Consider the following 24,550-nt stretch of genomic DNA (forward strand, 5'->3'; position numbering starts at 1 on the left):
ACCTGTTCCCGGGTCGCGAGCTCCCGGCGCTTTGCCCGCCCCAGCCCCGCCCGGTCGCCACGTGGCTGACGGGGTTTGGCCACTCGGGTCCCAGCTGTCGGGCTGGTGAAGTGGTTCCCTCCCAGTTTCGGGCACTCAACCACCCAGCACCCCTGACTCTCGGTCTAGGTGGAGGGAGGGAGCTACAGAGACTTCCCTCTTCTCCCCCTAGAGTCAGCGGCACAGCTCCCCCTGGCCGGGGGCAGGGCTTTCGCGGACCTGGGAGGAGGAGACAGGAACCTGTACCTGGCGGCCGCGGGGTGGGGTGCGGAAGGTGCGCCAGGCTACAGACTGCACCTGAGCTGCCACTAGTGCAGTGCACCCAGCTGATGCCCCTCCCTGGGACTAGGGGACTGGAGTCTCAGGGAGTGCTGGGGACCACCACAAGCGTGTGCGGGAGACCGCAGCAGGGGAAGCCCACGCTGCAGAGGCAGAAGCATCAGGACAGGAGACTGAGACCCTGCGCACCAGGGGTCCCAACCTCGCAGGGAGTGGAACTTCTTTGCTAGGAAATTGCCTGGGGGCATGCTGAGGTGTGGGGAAATTCCCCTCATCACCTACCGCGAGACCCAGAAACACCTTAACTAGGGGTGAAATAAGGTTTCCTAGGCCTCAGATTGCAGAAGAAAACAAATTAGCATACAGAGAGATTAAATTATCTCCATTTCCAATCTGGTATATTTCCTAAACCTTGAATAACTTGCTAGGCTTCCTTGTAGGCTTCTGAGAAACAGGAGGGCAGCTGGGAGCACTTCCCACACCCACATAGGCCTTTGTGTGAAATCCCTAAAAATAGAGGTTGTTCTTTTAAAAACAAAAGGGAAGGCAAAGCCACGGGAACATTGACAGAGCCTCAACCTCTCTTTTCTGCTTCAGCAAAGAGGTTGTATGTGTGGAGGTATATTACATAAAAGTTACCATTTTCTTCCATTTTTTTTCATTTTCTTCCATTTTTAAGGGTACAATTCAATGACAATCACATTCACAATTTTGTGCAACTATCATCTATTTCCAGAAACTTTCGTCTTCTCAAATAGAAACTCCATACTCATTAAGCAATAACATACCATTTCCTCTAACTCCCACCTAAGGTGGCCTCTAATTTTCTGCCTCTTTTTATTTGCCTATTTTAGGTATTTCACATAAGTGGAATCATGCTGCATTTGTCCTTCTGTGTCTGGCTTACTGCATTGCATAATATCCTCAAGGTTCATTTCCAGTAAAGAAGTTTTTAATAACCCAAGAGGAAAAAAAAAACAGAATAAATTAGAATACTCATCTGTGATCAAAGAATGGATGGGCAGACAGGATAACATACTTGGGGAATCTACTATATATCCATATATTTATCTGTATGGCCAGTAGACTCACCTTTCTTACTTTCGGCTTATACATGACACTTTTTTGTTTGTTTTGTTTTTTGTTTTTGTTTTTGTTTTGTTTTGCCTGAAGCTGGTTTTTTATTTGCTGTCACCTTCTGAAAAGCCTCCAAGCATCAGAGGAAATTTTAAGAATCCACATTCAATTCTATATTAGCTTGTATTAAAAGAGTAGAAAAAGGGCTAGGGATGTAGCTCAGTGGTGAAGCTACATCCCCATAAGCCCTGGTGAAAAAAAAAATTGAAAAGGAAAACCACCCCTCTTCATAATCACCTACTTCCTACCACTTTTCATTTTCTAAATAAACGAGTTCCCTTCAAAGCTTACAAGCAACTTCTTAACATCAGAACAAATGTGTTTGTTCCTTTCCCCTGGTGTTAAAGCTAAGTAGAGAAATCTACTCCTGCCAGGCGCCACCTACACCCACCTGTAAACTCTGAAACTCAGGAGGCTGAGGCAGGAGGATGATAAGTTCAAGATAAGCCTAGGTAACCTAGGGAGACCTTGTCTCAAAAAAATAAAAAGCTGAGCAGTAGAGCAACCCTGTTTCAATCCCTAGCACTGCAAACAAAACAAAATAATAAAACCTACTCATTTGCAAAGCAAGAAGCATATCCTGCTTAATGTCGATTTCCCTTATAACAATGACACTAACTTAAAAGAAATACTCTTGTGTTGAAAAACAGTATCTTGCATGTCCTTACAAGAGAACATTTCCATTCTTAAGATACTACCCTAGGGCTGGGGTTGTGGCTCAACGGTAGAGCACTCACCTAGCAGGTGCGAGGCCCTGGGTTTGATCCTCAGCACCACACAAAAATAAATAAAATAAAGGTATTGTGTCCAACTACAACTAAAAAATAAATATTAAAAAAAGACACTACCCTACATGAACTAATAGAAGGATGTTCATTACATCATTAATTTTTAAGAGTTGAAAAAAATAAGAACAATTAAAAATCCATCAATAGAAGCCTGAATAAGTACATATGGTATAATCACATAAGGACAGCCAGCATTAGAGAATTAGGTAATTTTATTTGTACTAACATAAAATTGTTCATGATAGGGCTGGGGACATAGCTCAGTTGGTAGAGTATTTGCCTCACACACCACACAAGGCCCTGGGTTCAATCCCCAGCACCACTAAAAAAAAATCATGATTTAACATTGAATAAAAATAGCAAGCTACAGAATCATGTATATGGTGCATCATTTATGTACTTATATATGTATATAGTTTGCACTGAATATGCTAGCAGTTTTTATATCCAGGGAATGGGATTAAGAGAGTAAAGTAGGAGAGGAAACCATTCTTGCATAAAAATTCTGGGCTTCTATTGAATTTTTTTCCTACAATGAGCATGTTACTTTGGAATCTGGGCAAAAATAAGTAGACAATGTAGAGAAAACTGTATTTTTCAAAGTAGGCTGTACTAATATATCTAGCCCATATGCTTTTCTTACAATATGAGGTTAAGATTCCTTCCAAAGGAGACAGGTCCATGTTCATGCTTATTGAGCCTGAGTGAACCTTTTAAAGTACCTCAACTGATAGTAGAAATGGGAATTCATAAGCTGTCTCAACGGCAATAGGCTTCCTCACTATTGAGCACTTACTCTTCGATTTAGCCACCATGTTGTAAGGAAGCCCAGGCCACATAAAAAGGCCAGATGTGGGTATTCCAATCAATAGCCAGTATAACCCATCGGATTTATGAGAGAAATATTCTTCAGATGAATCCAGCCCCCAGCTAAGGTCCTAGACATTGTAGATCAAGGACAAGCTATGCTTACTGAACTCTGCCTGAATTCCTGACCCACACAAGCTATGGGAGAATAAATTATTATGATTGCTTTAAGCCACTAAGTTTTTGGGTAATTTGTTATGCAGCAATAGAGAATGTAGAATACATCTGACCAAGGTAAAAATGTTTTGTCTTCTTTTAAAATATTCGTATTCGTTTCACTGCTTGAATTCACTGGTATTGCAGCCCCGTTATATAAAATAAAAAATAATTGTTATTAAACTTACTTTTTTTCCTATTCAGTAACAACCCAAGCTCAAGTTGAAGGACACAACAGTGAGGCTGTTGTGTGGGTCTTACCCAGCTCAACTGCAGACAGATCCTCCTTCTTCTTCCTTCCGGTGGTTGGTACTGAGAATTGCCTTCTTAGAAGAATGAAGAATGGTGAAGAAATCATGTCTTAAAGTTGACTTCATTTTTTAGAAAGTGAACTCTGGGGAGGTACCAGAGGTTGGAGAGAGTCAAACAGTATAGAAATGTGAAAGCAGGTTGGAAGCGTTAAATCATGATGTAGGTATGTATGTACACAAAAATATGTCTTTGCAGTCTAAACCTCAGAACCAGAGTCCCAGTGCCACAAGATGGGGATCAGGTGTGCACTTTACAATACCTGGATATACTTCAAAATCACCTATAGGTGGTTTTAGAAACCCACCCTCAGAGATTCCAATTTCTGTTTTAATTGGTCTGGGGTGAGGCTTAGGCCAAGATTGGGATTTCTAGCCCAATAGTTTTTTCCCCTTTCTAAAATACCTGAGAGATGGGAAAGCACCTGCTAAGCTGTGGGGTCTTATTCTAGTTACAATTTTTAATAGCAAGAAGGAGTGTAAAATCTGTCCCTGAGAGTGCACAGGTAGTTTACCACATGATAAATATTTATTGGTCATTGTGCCGTATCTCCAAGGGGTACACCTACCTATTTAAAAATTACAGCAATCTGCACACACTCAGAAAGCTTAGCTGGCCCTGAAGGTGGAGCCAGTATTTGAACCTTGGTCTAGCTCCAGTACCAAGTTCTCCTCTACACAATGCAGCTTCTTTACTCCTAGGAAGGAATAAAACTGAAAAAGGTTATCCTCCTTCCTGGAGTTTGAAGTGTGCTTCAAGAACCCCAGACCTGGTAGGGAAGTCTGTCGGAAGGGCTGATGTGAATTCCTGGCAGCTGGAGTGATGCAAACCTGCAGCACAAGCCCCTTGCAAGGCTGAGGGCTCCTGAGTCCCAGAAAAGTAGAGTTGGGACTCTAGGGAGAGCAGAGTGCTGCTCTGGCTCCTCTGGGTAGGGCTGAGTAGAGGAGGGGCCACCACTATCCTGCCATGGGTGTCCCCAGCTCCTGTAGAGCAGGTATTTCCTCCAGGATCTAAGCTGTTTATTGACTCTTAGCATTTGTCCTGTGACAAGAGAAAGCCATTCACCCTGTATCAGCCACCTGGTACCTGTCACAGGCCAAGACCTGGTGGGAGCATGAGAAAACATTTGATGCAGGGTGAATGCCTAAGAAGCAGAATGCAGTATGCTTTGTGAGGACAGTGGCAGCCTTACTGGACTGTGACAGCAGTATAATTAGCATTCACTGTTTACTTAAATATTGTGTACAGGAGCCACCGTGACAGAGCTTCAAAAGTGTAGGTGTGAGTAGTTAGGTCTGAATTTGAGTCTTGGTTCTCTTTCACTGTGTGACCTTGCCCAAGTTCTTTAATGTGTTCAAAGCTCAGTTTCCTTATTTGTCACATGGAGTTAATGATAAGACCTGCCAGGCCTGTCTGGCAGAGTTGTTATATGGACATTCTAGAATTTTGCCGGGGATTGAAATCGAGATCAGTAGTTGTTTTCAGAGCCCATTAGACTTCCTCCCATTCTGAAAATCACTTGACCAGTTTTCTGGGCTGCCTGCTGTTACCCACACAGTCTCTAAAACTGCTTCTTCTATGGGATCTATAAGCCCTCTTGTACACTTGTATTGCCTGGGCCCTCTGTCAGCTTCACATCCACCCGAGCATTGTGGCCAACATGGAAAACACAATGGGGAGCGAGAGTGTTCTGGATTGGCAGGGAAGACAGGTAACGATCAAATTCTTGCACTGATAAGCACAGCATCACAGACAGATATCTATGAAAGGGAAACTATGTGGGCTGGTTGGAGACTCCAGTGATTGAAATTACCTAATCAGGAAAACTAGGGTAATGCTTTTCTGAGGAAGTGACGTTAGAGCTGAAATCAAAGGATGGGTGGGTGGATGAGGTTTTAGTAGAGGGTAGAGAGAAAACAATGCATTTGTGGGGAAGGGGAATATCTTGAAGTACCAAGAGCTGAAAGCAGTCGGCCTGGTCCTCCCATCAGTTGACAATCTGATTGATCAGATCATAAAATATTTATTGAACCAAATCGAGCAGTGAGCAAGGCCATTTTTTATTCATTGGCCACACATGTGAACTTGTTCATTTATTTTCCTTCTTTCTTCCTTTGTTCCTATGCAACTGGGGTGGGAAAAGGACTGAGGTCCACTGGTTCATTGCTGGAGTCCTAGCCATTCTACTCTTTAGTCTAATCTTACCTATTGAGATGCTCTGGTCAACCACAGGGTGCCAAGGGCAAGAAATGGCTCTAGAAGTCTTCAGTCCTGGTCACATCCTCTGCTTCTTTCTATGCTAGGATTTGGGAACTCATTTCCCACTAACCTTGGATTCTTGGGTGTCTCCTTTAGGAATTTTGGTTAGAAGCCTGTGGTACCTGTGGTTGAGGGCAGAATTCCAGCATCTCCACCAGATCCTGGCAGCATCCTGTCACTGAAAATCCACCATCATTTCCAATACCTTCAAACAGCACTCATAGTGCATCCCAGGCTCTGTAACATTGATCATTCACTTATTCACACATGCTTGTGTGTAAGGAAATGTGTTTAAAAAGTTTTACAAACTAATACAGGGTTCCCACAATCTTCTCCTGATGAACAATTAGTTCCGAATTTCCCCAAAACATTAATGCTAAAACAAAACAAAAAAAAACAGAAGCCCTTAGGTAAACCTAACTTGCACAAGAGGCAGGGCATCACATTCCATCAGTCAGTCATTTATTTGGTATAGACCTGCAACACACATATATTGTTGTTCAGGAAGATGAAACCAGGAACAGGCAAAGAAGGGACAGAAATAGAAAATAAATGTAAGATAAAAAAAAAAGTAAAAGAGAAGACCCACCACCTCTACAAGGATAGGCTATGCTTTCCTTGTGGAGGTAAAGCTGACTACCATATTCTAACTTCATTGTCTATAATTTTACTTTTGCCTTACGGGCCCGCAGATTCCTGTTCATGAGTGACTAATAGCTTGGGAGTGAGCAACTGGGGACTTCTATTACTTCAATATATTGCATTACTCTTATAGGATATTTCTGCCTTGTTTCTAATGGGCTGTGATATACCTCAATGTTAAATAAAGATTCTTCAGAATGTTTCATACCTTCCAGGTTTTTGATAATGGAATATTTGTTTGTGGGGGACAGAACTGGGGACTGAATCCAGGGCCTCACATATACTAGGCAAGTGCTCTACCACTGAGCTATATTCACTGGCCTTTATATTTTTGAGACAGGGTCTAAGTTACCCAGGTTGGCTTAGAACTTGCAATCCCCCTGCTTCAGCTTCCTGAATAGCTGGAATTATAATCATGCACCAACACTCAACCTTTTTTTTTTTTTCTTCTTCTTCTTCTTAGGAACTGTTTGAATCTGTGTCCCTGGGGGCATGTACTTGATAAATACTCTGTACTCCATTTGCCAGCAAATGCAAATTATTCTTTTACAGAATTCCTATTACTTCCACATCACTACTTATTTTCTGCTGGTTAATTAAATCCAGACACATTGACTTTGTCCTATCTTCAGTCTTTTGAATGATAATACAGGTTGAATATTTGTTATCTGAAATGCTTGGGGTTCCAAGTATTTCAATTTTAAAAAAATATTCATAAATGCAATAAGGTATGTTGGGAATGGGACTCAAGTCTAAATATGAAATTCATTTCATATATACCTCATACATATAGCCTGAAGTTAACTTTATACATTTTTAGTGTATCTGTCTATTGTCAGGAACCCTCACATGAGATCACGTGGAATTTTCCAGTTGTGGCAACATGTTAGCACTCAAAAAGTTTCTCATTTTGGAGCATTTTGGGTTGGTCAGTTTAATATTTTCTGTAAGTCAGAAATGTATTACTTGTTGTGCTTTATATTAAATGAGGCTTCCAACACTTGTTCAACTCTGCTCTTTTGCCTTGGTGATACTTAAACTCTAAACTAGAAAATGTTTACTGCTTTACAAGTTGTTAACTTTAAGACATTCACAGCAACCTGGATAGTTTATCATCCTCCTTTCCAGATGGAAAATATTGAGGTTCAGAAAGGGCAAGTGGCTTGAAAAGGATTACAGAGATGCTCAAGGCAGATCTTCAATTTGAAAGTCCTCTGCTCACTTCAGTGCTCCTTATTTGCTCCTGTAGGCTGTAGATTACAATCCCCAGCCCTCCCACAATAATTTTTAACGAGAGATAGCTCATGTTAAGCTGTCCCACGCCGCACTGGCCTTGCTGCCTGGGAGTTGGTTTCCTAAATGTTTTTTGCACACATATCACTAGACTCTGCATATTCTTCTCACCCTATGCTGAGTGCACAACTGCTCTCAAACCACGAGGGGTTAGGATTAGGGTTAGGGTAAGTAAGTTCCAGGGACGGTGTCTAGAGGCACTCAGAATGGTTTAGTGTTTGACATACTGTCAGGCTTTCCTACAATACAGCCTTTAACAAAACCAGGCTGTCTCAAACCCCTGGTAATAGAATTGTTTACCTTTGAAATTTGGGGAAGCACCAAAATCTGTATGTGGTGTGTGCCCAGAGAGACTTCGAGGGGTTCGTGCTGTGAGACCTAAAGTTCTCATGAGATTGTTTAAAACCAAAAAACATGTCAGCAGGGCCTATGATGGTTCGGTGTTGCTAAATGTGTCCTACAGGATCAAGTGTGCTTTCCTTATGGAGGAACATAAAATAGCTGTTTTAAGTATTGAAGGCACAAGCACAGAGTCCAAAAGCTAAATTTAAAAAAAAACGAAAAAATCAAAAGGCAAACAAATCAAATCAAACCAACCAAACCAGCCCAACCAAAACCCAAAAACATGAGGGCTCAATAAGATTCACACAACTGTCCTCACCCAGTCACCTTCTGTGAGGTCTAAATTTTATTTCCAACGCTGTGTCCTCTTCCTGCCATTTTATCTTGTGTTCTAGAAGGATAAAAATGCTAGAGCACAAGTTGCACTGCCAAGTTGCATACGCAGTGGTGCTATAACTCCATAAACAAAGGAAAGCTACCCTATTGGAGTACTGCACATTAGTATTGACTTAAGGGACTTAAAAATATCGACTGTGCTAGTATGACTAATTAGCCTTTGGTGGTTAATTTCCGTACTTTCAGGAAAGCATCCTTTAGCACCAACCTCAACACCCCAGGGGAGTACAATGATCCTCTCTTTTTTTCCTCAGGCTTGAGAATCCCTATTGAGCACTAATTTCCCACTCCTGTGATAGGTGTTTCTTTGGAAACAGACCTATTTCATTTCCATAGACTAAGCTTGAATCTAATTCACCAGCTTGGTATTTTAAGTAGGAGGTAATTTTTGACAACATCCCCTATTTCCATTGTATTGGCCTGCTTCTATTTTCCATCTTCTGGAACCACCTTTTTAAAATTGTATTTCCGGTAAACTATCCTGAAATACAAAACTGTATCTACCCATTTGTTGAGGAATGAGATGTAAAGTATTCAGCACAGCACGCAACACATCTTCACCATGAATGTTTGCTTTAATAATCTCAAGTACAATACTGCAACCTGTATCTGATAGCACTACCAATGCCTTCCATATGCTCACAGATGCCTGTAGCCTCAACCATCTATTATTTCCATCTAGTACAATGCCTACTACTAAGTAGGTGATCAATGCTGAATAAATGCAGGGTCAAAGTTCTATGCCCCAGCAAGTAGGGATTCAAACCAATAGAAAACTCCATGATATTACGGGTAATGCACTTCTCTGGCTTCCTTTCCCACGGTGACAGGAGTATCATAGTTTTAGAAGCTTATTAAGAACTGGAGTAGTTAGAGAAAATAAAGGTCACAAGTTTAAAACTTTATCTGCATAAATGGGTAAATATGCAAAGGTTCAAATGTTCTCTATTTTACAATTCAAGACCATTTTTAAATTTGAGTTTTCTGTTTGAAAAATGTCATTCTTATTTACAATATTACATTTCTCATCCCAACTTTTACACATCTGCATGAGTGTATGGGTAAAAGGTTTTATTCTAAATGTCCTTTTCATTTGAAAAACTAAACTTATGAGAAACAGTTTAAATTTTAGTTCACTTAAAAAATTCACCTCCATTCTTTATTCATCATACAGATGTAACTTATTCTAATATTTTATAAGATTCACCAAAGAGGGAAAGAACAGATATAACTCTGAAAAAAAATTAAAACTCTATCCAAATATATAATTAGAAAAATGTTCATATTCTTTTGGTGTGATAACTTGTCAAGTAAGACTCAATGACAACACATTAATTCAAGTGACTTCAATTTTATTTTATTTTTCGTATAATCTTCAGGTGGGAGAAGTGTCATGTAGAGTATTCTTCCCACCCCTCACCCCACCAATTTGAATCATTCAAGAACTGGGATCTAAGAAATGCATTAGTAGACTATCAGTGGTATTATTATGTACAATTGGTTACAGCACCATGCTAATAAGCCGGGGTCATAGGACTCGTCTCTGCAAGGGCCAATTAATTTACCTTTGTCCCATGGACCCAGGCTGCATTCCTCACTGCTGACAGCTTTCTTACAATGCATCCCACTGTCATGAGATAAGGTACTGGCAAAAGTGGTAGATAAATGAAAACAAATTATCTACACTAATCAAAGGGGAAAAAAATCCCATGTATGCTACTGATGGTGATTAACAGAATTTTATCTGTAAAGAAAAAAACAAAACATATGCTGTTGCTCTACATTAAACATTTCAAGTCTAAAATATTCAATGACAGTAACATTTGACTCTTGCACTTGACAACTAATAAATAAAACATTCCACAAAAAGCTACAGTAAAGACCCTGATAATTGTTATCCAATCTGTTAACTGTTAATTCCACACAGACATCCTTTTTTAATATTAACTATGTACCATGGTTTTTGCATATTTACCACTAGTTATTTGGTTCAAAAAACTGTGAAAAATCAGCTAGAAAATTAGACATAAAACTGTATTCTATATTTTATTTTTCAAACAGCCAGTGTCCACATTTAAAATGCAGAATTTGAAATGTAAGTCTAATAATTCAATTTAAAATAAAGCAAAACAACTTCCTTTAGTATCACAATACATCAAATATTATAAACTCCTTAAGTGGCAAGACTAACTATATGACAACAGTGTCAAAAGCTGTGAAACTCATTAAACCTCTTAATGAGTAAGTCAGTTTAAAGAACATTTCTACGTTCCATGACTACACATGAAACAAGCTTTCACTGTATTATAAAGACTCAGCATACCATGGCAATCATATGGGGTCAACCAAGACTTTTTTTTTTTAACAATGATGATAAAAATGTATTTAAACATAAAATCCTCCCAATTGTTTAAAAACAATTAAATATGGAGGACAAAATATATTTTAAAATATACTGACTTACTAAATTTCAATCATCAGGCTGCTGACTACTGATGTAAAAGTTTGTATTTAAAAATATCACAAATATCTTATTTAACAGTGAAAATTTCCATGTGGTAAGTTTCATCGCAAAGCGATTTTCACCTGAGTAGATTTGGAAATTTAGTGCTCATATTTTGGGGGGAGGATAAGGAAAGAGCCACATTTTATCTGATCTGAGTTTGCAGTTGATTCCTCCACACTGATTTCCTAGGGGGCTGAAGAAACAATCTGCTGTGACTTTCCAAAGTCATACCATGCCCCCCCCTTCCCTCTTAAATTTGCTGTGGCATTTCATGAATTCTCAATATCCATCAAATATTTCCACTTAGTTACCCATTCAAGCTTGGCAACTAGATCCATTCAGTTCTACACAACAGCGTCTATATTATGTACATGTTTAATTATCAATAGGAAATAGAAAATAAAATTTTACAGTGATTAAGAAAAGGGTCAGAAAATTGGATAGGAAAAATAATACTGTATAATCAGAGTAGCCTATTATCCTACCAATTTCAATGACAGGGTTTTTCTTTTATTAGCTGATATACAAAGAAGGCGTAGGGAATCCCAGGAAAATAACACTATATATCAGAAAATTCAAATGCTCCACCATCAGGATTTCCATCACACATTTAATTTCTTCTGTACAATTTTTATAAACTTGTTTTCTTTTCAAAATCATCAGATTTCCAGATTAAATTCAGCACTACACAGTATGCCCTTGAAGTAAAATGAGGTTACCTGCTTTATTTGGATACCAAGTTCCCTTCCAGACAGCATTAAAATAAAGACAAGTAAGACTACACAGATAAAATCCAGTATAATTCAAATCCAACAATGAAAAATTTCCCCCATATTGTTGCAAAATTCTTTCTACTGAAATGCTTTGCTACAATAATAAAAAGCATACATTACATATAAAAGATACCAGTGTACTAAAAAGTGACAGAAGTGGACTAGCAAATCCTTCAAAGCACATTATATAAATGACTAGCATTTAAAAACATTTCTCCTATAAAATGTAGGTCATATACATTTATAAATTGGCGGTTTTATTTCTAAAGCAGTGATGTGTGTGTTCAAATAGTTAGCTGTTCTGTACAGTATTATATTGACTCACTTCAAACTACAATAAGTTTGTCTTTCTTTGTATTGAAGTTGAATAAAGTCATCTGATTAGCTGAGAAATCAAGCTTGAAAAATAAGTATCTAAAAATCAAAGTAGAAAGTTTAGAATTATTGAAATGTAGCTATGAAATATGAAGAGAACTATCTATTTCACAATGGAGCTGAAGTCACCTCAAAACTTACGGGCTTGAATCTATATCAGAAACAAATATTAAAATCCAAAGCAAATCACAAAGTTAGGTAGCAGTACAGAAGCAGGGAAAAACAACAACAATGACAACAACAACAACAACACATCCCTTCCTTCAGTGTGATGGGCACTAAGTTTTGCGGTCTTCCTCCATCTTGCAGAAGAGTGGTAAGGCCATTCAATGCTTAGTGAAAGTGAGTACAGATGAAGCCAGATTTAGCCTGTCTCCTCTGCAACTTCAATTATGCTGTGTAAACAGTGTTACGTTCCAAAAGGAGGAACAATGGAATTTGCTTATAAAAACTGATTAAAGATAATCATCATTAAATGAAATAAGGATAATAATAACTCTGAAATGTTTTTAGAACTTTCCTGATGCTACTTGTAAAGTTAGCACTGCTATGTATTATTGCTTACATACAGTACAACATCATATGCCTTCTAACATAAAGCAGTACTGTGATTTGTTTGTACATATTTACAGATTCTTAAAAACAAGCTGTAAAAACATTACATACTTTCAGACAATACAAATTAGCACATTGGTACTCACTTCAAAACAAATGGAATGCATAACATTAATAAACATCATAAAGGAAGACTCACATGAAAGTCCTTGATTGTCAAGACACATTTATATATAAACTCTAACTGTGCAGAATTAAAGATTCAATCATAGGTACATCCTTACTTGATGAACCGTATTTACAGCATGGTATTGCATAAAAAAATAAAATAATGTTTACAGGGTTTTACTTTTTTATCCATTTTGGATTAAAGAAAGCAACAAACATAACAAGAAATGTTTGTCTGCTTTAGTTTGTTTCCTACCAAAGTTTAAGTGGAAAAAAAAGGAAACATACGGTTTTTATTTGCAGAATATAGCAAAACAACTGGAAAATTATTTCCCTGAAATAAAGCAATTTGAAACGGAAAGGTTTAAATTAAAATTGCAGACTCAAAAATTTCTCATTGATTATAATAGTGCTTCTTCAAGTAAATACATACTGTGAAAAAAATGAGTTCTAGTTTAAAATGTTCTAAGATACGCAGTACTACAATAATGCCTACTTTTAAAGTTTCCCGGCTTTTATTTATTTATTTATTCATTCATTCATTCATTTATTTATTTATTTTAAACAGCCCTTTAAATACCCAAATTAATAAAGTGAAAGAAGTGGCAAAAGATCTAACCTCATAGCACTTTGCAAGTGTCTCGCATCTGTGGAAATGAAAGCTTGCCCTGAGCACAAGGCCTTTTCTGCCTCTCAAGAGAGAAAATGACCCAATTGCTGGCATCTTCAGCCAGAGCTAAGAAGATGGATTTCTACCTTACCAAGTAGCACATTTGCATGTAGATCTAAAAAATTTAGAAGCCACCCAAATATTCTAAACCAAATGAAATATATGTGCAATAAAATTTTAAGTTAAAAAAGATACTTTTAGAAGATGTTGAAGAGATACTACTTTATCTAATATAATGTTTCCAATGCTCAAACATAAAAGTAGAATCTAAGAGAAAAAAAAGCACACCTCGTTCACAGAGATCAAGGATTTAAGGGTGAAAGAGCATGTTTTTATAGAACAATTTGTTCACTGAGCGAAATGAGAAACATGAATTACAAAGGATATCTCATATCCTCCATGTTTCAAATCTAAAGCAGCACACAAGGCCACTTATTTTCTCTATTAATGCCCAGATAGAAATTAAACAATTTTCTGAACCAAAATGGGGAAACCCAAACTGTCCAGATGTTTATCATAGGATGATAATACAAGGTAAGTCTGGTAGGCATTTAGAATTTCACAGTAAAACAGTGATGACTGTACTTAAATGGTAAGTCAATAAGTTATGCTGGCTAATTATCAGTTATCTGAAAAATGCTTATAACCTGGTAGAAAAGTCTGCCATTTTGTAGATTTAAAGAAATGTGTTGAAGACAGGAATGCAACACCTGAAAATCTGCTTGCATAACTACCATTTTAAAAGGCCTTCCTTCCTAAGCTTATCCAAACTGCTCAGCAATAGTCACATTCTTAAAACTGTGCTGGTGATGTTAAAACAAACAAAAAAATTTACACAGTACCAAGAACTGCATCAAGTTCCCAAAGGAACACATTTTCATCAGGCTTAAAAAAATAAAAATCAACTCAGGAAATAAGTGCCTACTGTCATCAAAAGTACTATGAGAAAAATGCCTATAGGATGAGCACAGTTCCATTTTTAACATCTCACCTGAAATAATTCTTCTTGCAATTAAGTGATGCATAACACAACACACATCAATCCAAGGTCAATAATGGCAGAACTTAAATATTTACTTCAAAGAAGTCTAAATTATTGAAAACTTTGGCAGCAAAGAAAGCTGTCAAATGGGAAAACTAGTATTTCAAACAAAGCTTAATAACCAAAGTGTAGAGGAAACCACATTAAACATAATTTATATTCCTTAACATAAAAACACCAATATATTCAAAATAAATGAATATAAGTGAAGAATGTTGGAGGGGATATTTCTTTGTTCCCTTTCTTTATGAGAACAGTCTTGGGATAACATTAAATAAGAGACAAAAATAATTTAAATGGATAACATATTCTATACTGAAACAAAGAATGTAGACCTACAGGACCAATATAAAAGTTAAAATGGAAATTAACAGCTTCTTCTTCCAAAGATATTAATTTTAGGTTACCACTGGTGCTATATATCAGTACGTGCATTGTGACAAAGATGGCGGAAATTTAAAATACAAAAACCAAAAAGTTGGAACAAATTAAAGAGGATGATAGCATCAATATGACTGTTACGCTCCAAAAAAGAGAACTTGTCCAATGTGTAACTTAAACCATCATTCTTCGGAAAAGTATATATATATAAAAGTACTATTTATTGTACCATGCTGTATTATTTTAAGACAAAGTATTAAAAAAAAAAACATTCATGGTATAAGGATAAAGTCTGTAGTTTATTTAGATTTTGAAATGCAACAAAAAATTTCCGGTCACTCATCTAGCTGAAAAAGAAATTGTAGTTACTGGAGTTAGTAAACACTTTTGGTTTGTAAAACTGTAATGAGCAGTGTTCATTAAAAAGTAACTCAAGATAAAATAAGCAATTAAAAAGCCCATTTCTTGTTTCTCTGGACACTGTTTAATAATCCAAGAGTCTAGAAAGAGAAGGATTAAACCAAGTTTTACAGTTCCAAAGATAACCCAATTTCCTTTTATTGCCCAAAATTAAAATTGTCAATTATGAGATGATTATGACACAACCATATCAAACCTAAAACTCTAATTTTTTCACTTTTGAGAAATCAAATACCAAATAGATTCTAAGTGCTCTATGTTAACTGAAGTGTATATGTAAAGTAAAATACAATTAAGATTTAAAATGTGGAATATACATTGTGTAAGCATTATGTTCTTGGGAATGTAATCTACAGAATATTTTTTACTAAAACTTCAAAACCTTGATACTTGCACATGAAAAAAATCATAAAAAAATATCTAGGTACAACTGTACAAAGAAACTGACACCAATATGCATACTTCCATAGAGAAGTGAATGCTTCAACAGTTGTGTATTTTGGTAAAAGTTTTGAAAGTATGCATATATTAAAAGTAATTAGGCTTTTAAATAGTGGAGTCTTAGACTATCAGATTTTTATTACTTTTTTTTTCTTCAAAAAAACACATGTCAATAAATGCAAAATGAAAATCAAGGGTATATGGCATATCATTCTTTTTGAAAGGTGGTTTTCTTCTTTTTTTTCCCCCTATAGGACAAACTAATGTATTTAAGCCATAATCTCTTGACATTTAAACTTTAAGTTCACTCTGTCTGTAAAGTATACTCAGATTCCCTGCTGAAGTGCAATGACTATGCTGAAAAACTTAGAAACAGTATGAGTAAATTTCACACAATTACTAATCTCCTAAGAATGTACAATGTTATCAGTTAGGAAACAATTGTGCGAAAGTCTTTTTTTTTTTTTTCCTTTTTAACTTGGTGTAGGTGGAATAGCAAGTTTCTGATCTAAAACAAGTATATGCATTGCTTCTATAAAGGTGACAACATGTAAGGCAGTTCAAAGAATGCTGACTAACCAAACAAAACGTAGTTATGGGATTATCTTGCTATTCATATCAGCTTAACTTGTTATAACGCATTGCTCTTAAATCTGTACAGCACTCCATTTTACACAGAGTAACCCCACTCTTGATTAATCTGTTCTAAAGTGCCAATATTATTTACATTTTTTTTTTTTTTTAGCCAAAAGTCTGGCCAGTTGTGGCATCTGGTGAAGATGTCATCCCAGCTCTGTTATCATTTACATTCACCAAGGGAAATTCTGAAAATTCAGCACTTGTCCCTGGTCCCCGAAGGTTCACCTGTCCATTGGCAGTGCTAAATTGAGTAGCTATTCCAGCTCTGGATCCATGATATGGAGCACGGAAAGGCTGTTCAAAGGAGCTCATTTGGTAAGCTTGGTGGACAGGCTGAGCCTCAGCTTTCTTCTGAGAAGTCACTTGATCCAAAAAGTCCTGTGTTGATGTGGCAGAAGCATGGTTTGTCTCATCACCTGAAAAGGGAAATGAGTGCTGTGAATCACCAACTATTAGTCCAAAGTGGGACTTATCTGGAGTTGTTCTTAGTGGAGAATTCATTCCTGATCGAAAGCTATTGATGGGCATGGCTGCATAGACTTGCTTGTCTATGGAAGAGAATGCTGGCTGATTTGGAAGGGTCTGGTTATCAGTCACAAAGTTAAGGCTCGGGCTATTCAAATAGGCATCATTTTGGCTAGTTCTGTCCAAAGCCTGCTGCAGAAACTTTGAGTATTCCTGCAACATGTTGGCTTTATCTGATGAGGATGCTTGGGAGCTTGATCCAACATTCTCTGACTGGGTGACTTCTGGTACTTCTGATGAATTTATTGATATGCTAGAAGTCACTTCAGTGTCTGCAACACTGAAGGAAATCTCATGCTGTCCATTAGCTTTATGGGAATAATGATCCAACAAAGTCTGCAGTACCTCATCGGGAATAACATTTTTGTCATGATTACTCTTAATCTCCACATTTAGTGCTTGTGAATCTAATATGGATGCTGTGGTACTTTCATCAATGACACTTGCCACAGCTGCTTGTGTTACAGAAGGCTGTGACGCTATGGTACCCACATTCAGTGCATACTCCCTGCTGTTGTTACTTGCTGCTTGAAGATACCGCTTCTTCTTCAAAAATTGCATGGCATCATCATAATTAGTACTACTATGCACAGGTTTACTGGGTCCCTCTTGCAAGTTATCAACCTGATCAATGTCAGTATTGCCTTCTGAGTCCAGTAAAGCTTGTTTATCCACAAGTTCAAATGCATACTTTGAAACTTTGCTCTCTTCATATGTAGATAAAGGTGAAATTGTTTGATTTTGCTCCAGTGGCTGTTTCAGACTTCTCTTACTATTAATTTTCTTGAGAACCAACTTTGGTGGGTGTATTTCTCCTGATGCATCTTCTAAATGAGATCCCCCAACTGAAGAATGTGGCATTTCAACTGCATACTCTGCCACCATATACTCATCTTTTACTTTAGTACTTGAAGAATAAAGAGGCAAGTAATCATTTTTGTCTTTCTTCAGGTCAGATTTATCCAAAGAACTCTCTTTGTCCATACCAGATGATTTCTTCTCAGTTTTCTGCCTTTTCTTTTTTGGCAGTGAATTATCTTTTGGTGATGTGGAAAAGCCAGAATCTTCTTCAGATGTCAGAAGGCCACCTTTGATGGCACATCTGTTTAGTTTTTTGTCATGATTTTCATGGCACATACGTTTATGTTTCAATACACGATCTGTTCTGGAAAAATACTGTTGAATTCAGAGGTTGGAAGTGGGTTTTTTGTTGTTGTATTTGTGTTTTTGGTCAAACAAAGAAGAGAAAAAAGAAAACAATTAGTATAAGCATAATATAAGCAATTCCAAACAAATTAACAGAGCCAATTTTCTATTATAAATCTTATCAATAAGAATTTAGAAGTTCCTCAAATAGTCTTAGTAGTAAACAGCATTTTCTAATTTCTTAGATTTTATAACTTAATAAGGATCAATTGCAAACTACCTATCTTACCTGTAAACAGTATTCACACTGGTAAGGTTTTTCTCCACTGTGAGTTCTCTTATGCCTTTCCATATGGTATTTTTGTATGAATCTCATACCACATTCATCACAGCGAAATGGTTTTTCACCTAGTACATGATAGAAAGTTTAAAACAAAACAAATATTGTAAAATAATGAATTGCTTTGCAATAAGAAACTCTAAATATCCTTTGATAGTTATAATTCACTCTTTCTAAATGATAATTCATTCTTTCTAAAAGCTGAAAGCAGGGATACTCAATTTTCCTCCCTTCTGTTATGTGTGCATAGAACATAATCTCTAGAATGACCAGGAGAACAAGAAATTTATAGCAATATGTACATTCTTTCAGCAGAGTAGTTGATAATTTCTTATCTTTCTTTTCAATCATTTAAAATAATATATTAGAACTTTAAAAAATGTTATTCATGCAGAGTCTAATATAATTCTTAGGTACAGCTTCTTAATTCTTAATCTATTTTAGAAACATTTGTGGTTAAATGAAAACATAAACCCTGGGAAAATACTCTTTAAAATCTAATGTAAGGGCTGTGGCTGTGGCTCAGTAGTAGAGTGCTTGCCTAGTATGTGTGAGTGAGGCACTGGGTTTGATTCTCAGCATCGAGTATAAATAAATAAAATAAAGTCTATTGACATAAAAAAATTTAAAAAACATTAAGACATAAAACAAGCTTAGAGACCAAATTTCGAAAGGTTTGTTTTTTATTTTTTTAAATATTTATTTAGTTGTAGATGAACATACAGTATCTTTATTTACTTTTATGTGGTGCTGAGGATGGAACCCAGTGCCTCACACATGCGAAGCAAGCACTTTACCACTGAGCTACGGCCTCAGCCCCAAAAGTAAGGTCTGTTTATACTGATTCTTTTTGGCGGGAAGGTAGGTCCTGGGGATTGAACCCAGAGGTGCTTTACCACTGAGCTACATTCCCCAACCTTTTTAAATTTTTTATATTTTTAAAATATTGAGACAGGATTTCACTAAGTTGCTGAGGCAGGACTTGAATTGAACTTGAGATAGTGGTTGTCCTGCTTTAGCCTCCAAGTCACTGGGATTATAGGCATGTGCTACCATGCCTGGCTATATTTATTCTTTTTCTCAACTAAAACCAGCATTTCTTGTCATCTGGGGATGAATTATAAATTGAGTACTGTTAATTATACATACAACTGCTCTACCCCCATCCCTTAATTCCTTAAGAACTTTTAAGCTATAAGATACCATTACTATGGAGTTCTATAGGTTTTACTGATAAAATTTTTTAAAAAACGTTATAATGTTTGTTCTTTTTAGTTATACGTGACAGTAGAATGTATTTTGACATATTATACACACATGAAGCATAACTTTCCATTCTTGTGGTTGTGCATGATGTAGAGGAATTACACTGGTCATGTATTCACATATGAACAAATAGGAAAATTATGTCCAATGCATTCTACTGTCTTTCCTATTCCCATCTCTTCTCCCTTCCCTTCATTATAAATAGTTTTTGCTGATAAAACTGAAGTCTAATAAATAAACAATAAGTTACCTTGTATAATACTTGTTTGGGAAACTGCTGTTTCTACCTATCATAAGTTTAACAAAATTTGACTGAATACTGCTCCTTTACCCACAGCCCTGCTGTAGGAATTTTTTCCAAGAGTTTATAGAATAATTGGAGAAACACAATACACATATTATAAAATGACAACACATAAAACTTGATAAGCTCTGGTTTACTTTTACAACTTTTACATTACCCTGTTTTCCTTCTTAACTTTGTCCTTCAGTCAAAATATCTACCATCTCACACTTCTTACTTTCACCTTGATCCATGCTGCTCCTTCAGTCAGGAATGTCCACTAAGTGTTCAGACACCACCCTCCCAATGAGACCAAATCAATCTCCTATGGGATACTTTGCTCCTTCTTCCTGAATTTCCACAGAACTCCATTAAAACAACTCCTACGGCACTTATTACTTACAACTCAATAATTATTTCATACATTTCTATTTTTTACCATATTATGCTTCCTTAGACTTAAATTATATTTAGGTAGCTCAAAATACCTTCTGTTATCTTTAGGTGCCAAACAAATGATTACTACAGTGAATTACCAGTGAGAAAAATGTTATTATGAGTAGTTATGATTTGGAAAAGCTTTTTGGATATGTTAGGAATCTAAGTGAAGTAGCACCTGAAGTTAAAATTCCACAGAAAGAAAATTTCGGGAAGAATAACAGAGCTGCTAACTGTTTTTAGATACCGTTTGATGTCCAGGAGAAATGGTGCCTAAGAACAGAATTTAATTCGACAACAAGTAAATTATATAACCTGGTAAATCCCAAGTTTTCAATTCTATGCCTATTTCAACAAAATCAACACAGGTGCATTAAAATAGGTTGTAATTCATAATCTGAGTTTGTACGTTGTCTATTAATTAACATAATTTTATAATTATTATTGTTATTATGGAATTACATATTACATACTATATTTAAGGTTTTATATGTGTTTCTTTTTAAAAAATTTTTATTAGTTATTGAATGACCTTTATTTATTTAATTGCTTATATGTGGTGCTGAGAATCGAACCGAGTGCCTCATGCATGCTAGGCAAGCATTCTACCACAGAGCCACAACTCCAGCCTCTATATGTATTTCTTATCTGGGACAATGGGACAAAATAGTTAAAACTTACAAGGATGTAACTTCTGTAACTGCTACAGAGTTACCAAATTTTAGGGCAAAAGAGACTTTCCGGTGGCTTTCAAATTGTGCTCTTGCAGGTTCCTCAGAGGCTCCCATGCACTGCTGCTGATATGGCAAAAGGTTCAATGCTTATTAAGCACATTCAGTTGCAGAGTAGCTCACTTTGATATACTGGGACTCGAAGGAAACATTCCAAGGGTCCAGAGGTTAGAGGCTAGAAAGCTTTACCAATTAATCTAGACTAATTCACATTAAAGAAATACTGAAGCCCAGAAAAGTTAAGGAACTTGCACACCAAATAATTAATACAGTAGAAGTCCGGAGAGGAGAATACTTATTCAGGAAGTTTGGAAGAAATGAAATAAGAAATGAGATGGGAAATAATAAAGTAATCCATTCAAGAATACATTGTTAAAGAAAAGGAGACAAAGCTGAAGGCAAAGGAATCAGTGTAGAAGAAAAACTGAACTAAAATTGAATTATTACAGTGAATAATCAAAGGAATAAGATTCCAAAGAACCAAGAAGGAACAGATAATGTTAGAAAGAAGTAAGAAAAGGTGCACATTTTAAAATACAGAATGTAGATGATAGAGATCATTAGGTTAGAATTTAAATCATTTATCAAAAGCAAGAAAGGATACAAGAGAAAATGAGTATGTTGATTAAAATTCAATTAAATCTGCCTAATATTTGTAGACTAGAAGACAATATTGTTAAGATGGTAACATTCCTCAAACTCATCAGAAGATTCAAAGTAGAAATTCACAACCTTATACTAAAACCCACATCCAAAAACAATTTTTAAAAATCACATAATCAAGGTAATGTGCTAATGGCTTAAGGACAGATATGTATTAAGAAATGGAACTGAGTGGGCTCGGGTGTGGCTTAGCGGTAGAGCACTAGCATATACAAAGTCCTGGTTCAATCTCTAGCACAACAAAAGCAACAAACAAATACAAAAGAAATGGAGTTTAGAGTCTGGAGGAAAACCTTTACATTTATGGTCAAGTGGTTTTCTAAAAAGGTGCCAAGGTGAGGGCTGGGGTTGTAGCTCATTGGTAGAGCATTTACCTAGCACATGTGAGACCCTGGGTTCGATCCTCAGCACCACATAAAAATAATAAAGGTATTGTATCTATCTACAACTTAAAAAAAAAAAAAAGAGGTGCCAAGGCAGGCTGGGGTTGTGGCTCAGTGGTAGAGCACTTGCCTAGCACGTGTGAGGCACCAAGTTCAATTCTCAGCACCACATATAAATAAATTAATAAATAAAGGTCCATCAACAATTTAAAAAATATTTTTTAAAAAGGTGCCAAGGCAATTCAATGGAGAAAAAATAGTGTTTTCAACAAATGTGCTTGGACAACTTAATACTCACATGCAAAAGAACGAAGAAGATGCCTCCTACCTCACATCATAAATAAAAATACCTCAAAATGTATCATAGGCCTTAATGTTAGAACCAAAACTATTAAAACAACAGAATAAAACACAGGAATAATCTTCATGACCTTGGCTAGGCAATGGTTTTTTAGGTATGATACCAAAACACAATAACCAAACAAAAAAATAAATGAACTTCATCAAAGTTAAAACTTGTGTTTCAAAGGACACTATCCTTACCTCGCCCTGCAAAAAATGTTTGCTATTGTGGGAAACTATGGCAATTCCTCAAAGACCTACCACATGACACAACAATTCTATTCCTAAGTATATTTTCAAAAGAATTAAAAACAGGAACTCAAACAGATACCTGTATACCAAAATATATCACAGCGTTATTCAAAACAGATGAAAGGTGAAGCAAGCCACTGTCGATCAACTTAAACAGGGAGAAAAATGTGATGGGTACAAACAATGGAACAGTATTCAGTTGTAAAAATGAAATCCTGATACTTACTACCTACAAACATGGGATAAACCTTGAAGATATTTTGCAAAGAGAAAGAAGTCAGATACGAAAAGGATAAATAGGGACCGAGTCTACTTATATGACGGATATAGAATAGGCAAATTCAGAAACACTGAAAATAGACCAGTGGCACAAGAACCAGGGGAGGCAGCGAGGGGATGTTAGTGTTTAATGGTTGTAAAGTTTCTGAAGGCTGGATTTTTTTTTTTTTTTTTTGTCACTTTCTGAGATGGAGTCTTGTTATGCTGCTCAGGCTGGCTTCATATTTACAATCCTCCTGACTCAGTCTGGGGAATAGCTGGACTCACAGGCATACAACAAGTGCCTGGGCTTGGTTACAGAGGTTGTTTGTTTACATAACCTTATAAATTTGCTTAATGCTATTACATTGTATAGTTTAAAATGATTCAAATAATAAAATTCCATGCAATCATTTTTTTTAAAAGTGAAAAGACAACTCAGAATGGGACAATTTATGAATCATATATTTGATAAGGGATATAATTCAGAATATAAAACAGCTCTTTGTATAAGAAAAGATGTAAAAATGACCAATTAACATATAAAAAGATGCTCAACATCATAATTATTTAGTAAAATATAAATCAAAACCACAATGGCTTCAAACCTACTAGGGGTGGCTAAAATAGTAACAAGTATTAGCACTGGGTTGTAGATGGCTGTTATGATTATGAAATAGTGTGATTACTGAGGAAAACAGTTTTGCAAGTCAACAAAATATTATAGCTACCATATGACCCAGAGATTCTATTCCTAGGCTTATAACCAAGAGAACTAAATACTTAAGCCCTCATAAGCATTGTACACAAGTATTAATTAAAATACAGCATTATTTACAATAGCCAAAAAGTAGAAACAGTCCAAATATCCACCAGTTGGATCCATGTGTGCATTATTCAGCTAAAAAAAAAAAAAAGGAATAAGGTACATACTACAACATGTCCAGAATGAGCAGATCATACTGACAGAAAGCAAATTAATGGTTGCCTTGAGCTGAGAGGAAGTGGGCAATAAAGGTGAATGCTAATAGGTATAGGTTTTCTTTTGGGGGTGATGACAGTGTTCTAAAAATTAGATAGTGATAGTACAACTCTGTAAGATACTAAAAACTGCTGAACTGCATACTTTAAATAGATGGGTTTTTCTGATACTGTGAATTTTATCTCAATAAAGTTATGATTTTAAGGGGCTGGGGTTGTGGCTCAGCAGTAAAGCACGTGCAGGACCCTGAGTTTGATCCTCAGCACCACATAAAAATAAATAAGTTAAATAAAGGCATTGTGTCCAACTACAACTAAAAAAATAAATATTTTTTAAAAAAGATTATGATTTTAAAAATACTGCATAAGGGCTGGGGCTGTAGCTCAGTGGTCAAGTGCTTGCCTAGCATGTGTGAAGCACTGGGTTCAAGCCTCAGCATACATAAAATTCTGTCCATCTACAAC

At 36.4% G+C, this 24,550-nt stretch overlaps 1 protein-coding gene across 6 annotated transcripts in view; it reads right to left on the reverse strand.

The window, feature by feature from the left end:
- Positions 1-9,857: 9,857 nt before the first annotated feature.
- The window catches only part of Znf148 (zinc finger protein 148), a 147,505-nt gene continuing 132,812 nt past the window's right edge, over positions 9,858-24,550 (reverse strand). For all 6 annotated transcript variants that reach the window (XM_026394082.2, XM_026394073.2, XM_026394057.2 and 3 more), the window contains 2 exons: positions 18,438-18,556; positions 9,858-18,178 (listed from right to left, as the gene is read on the reverse strand). In XM_026394082.2, coding sequence (XP_026249867.1) covers positions 16,580-18,178; positions 18,438-18,556 — 1,718 coding nt within the window. In that variant the 3' untranslated portion in view covers positions 9,858-16,579. The remainder of the gene's footprint in view (positions 18,179-18,437; positions 18,557-24,550) is intronic.

The sequence above is a fragment of the Urocitellus parryii genome, chromosome 2 (assembly GCF_045843805.1).
Source record: "Urocitellus parryii isolate mUroPar1 chromosome 2, mUroPar1.hap1, whole genome shotgun sequence".
NCBI lineage: Eukaryota > Metazoa > Chordata > Mammalia > Rodentia > Sciuridae > Urocitellus > Urocitellus parryii.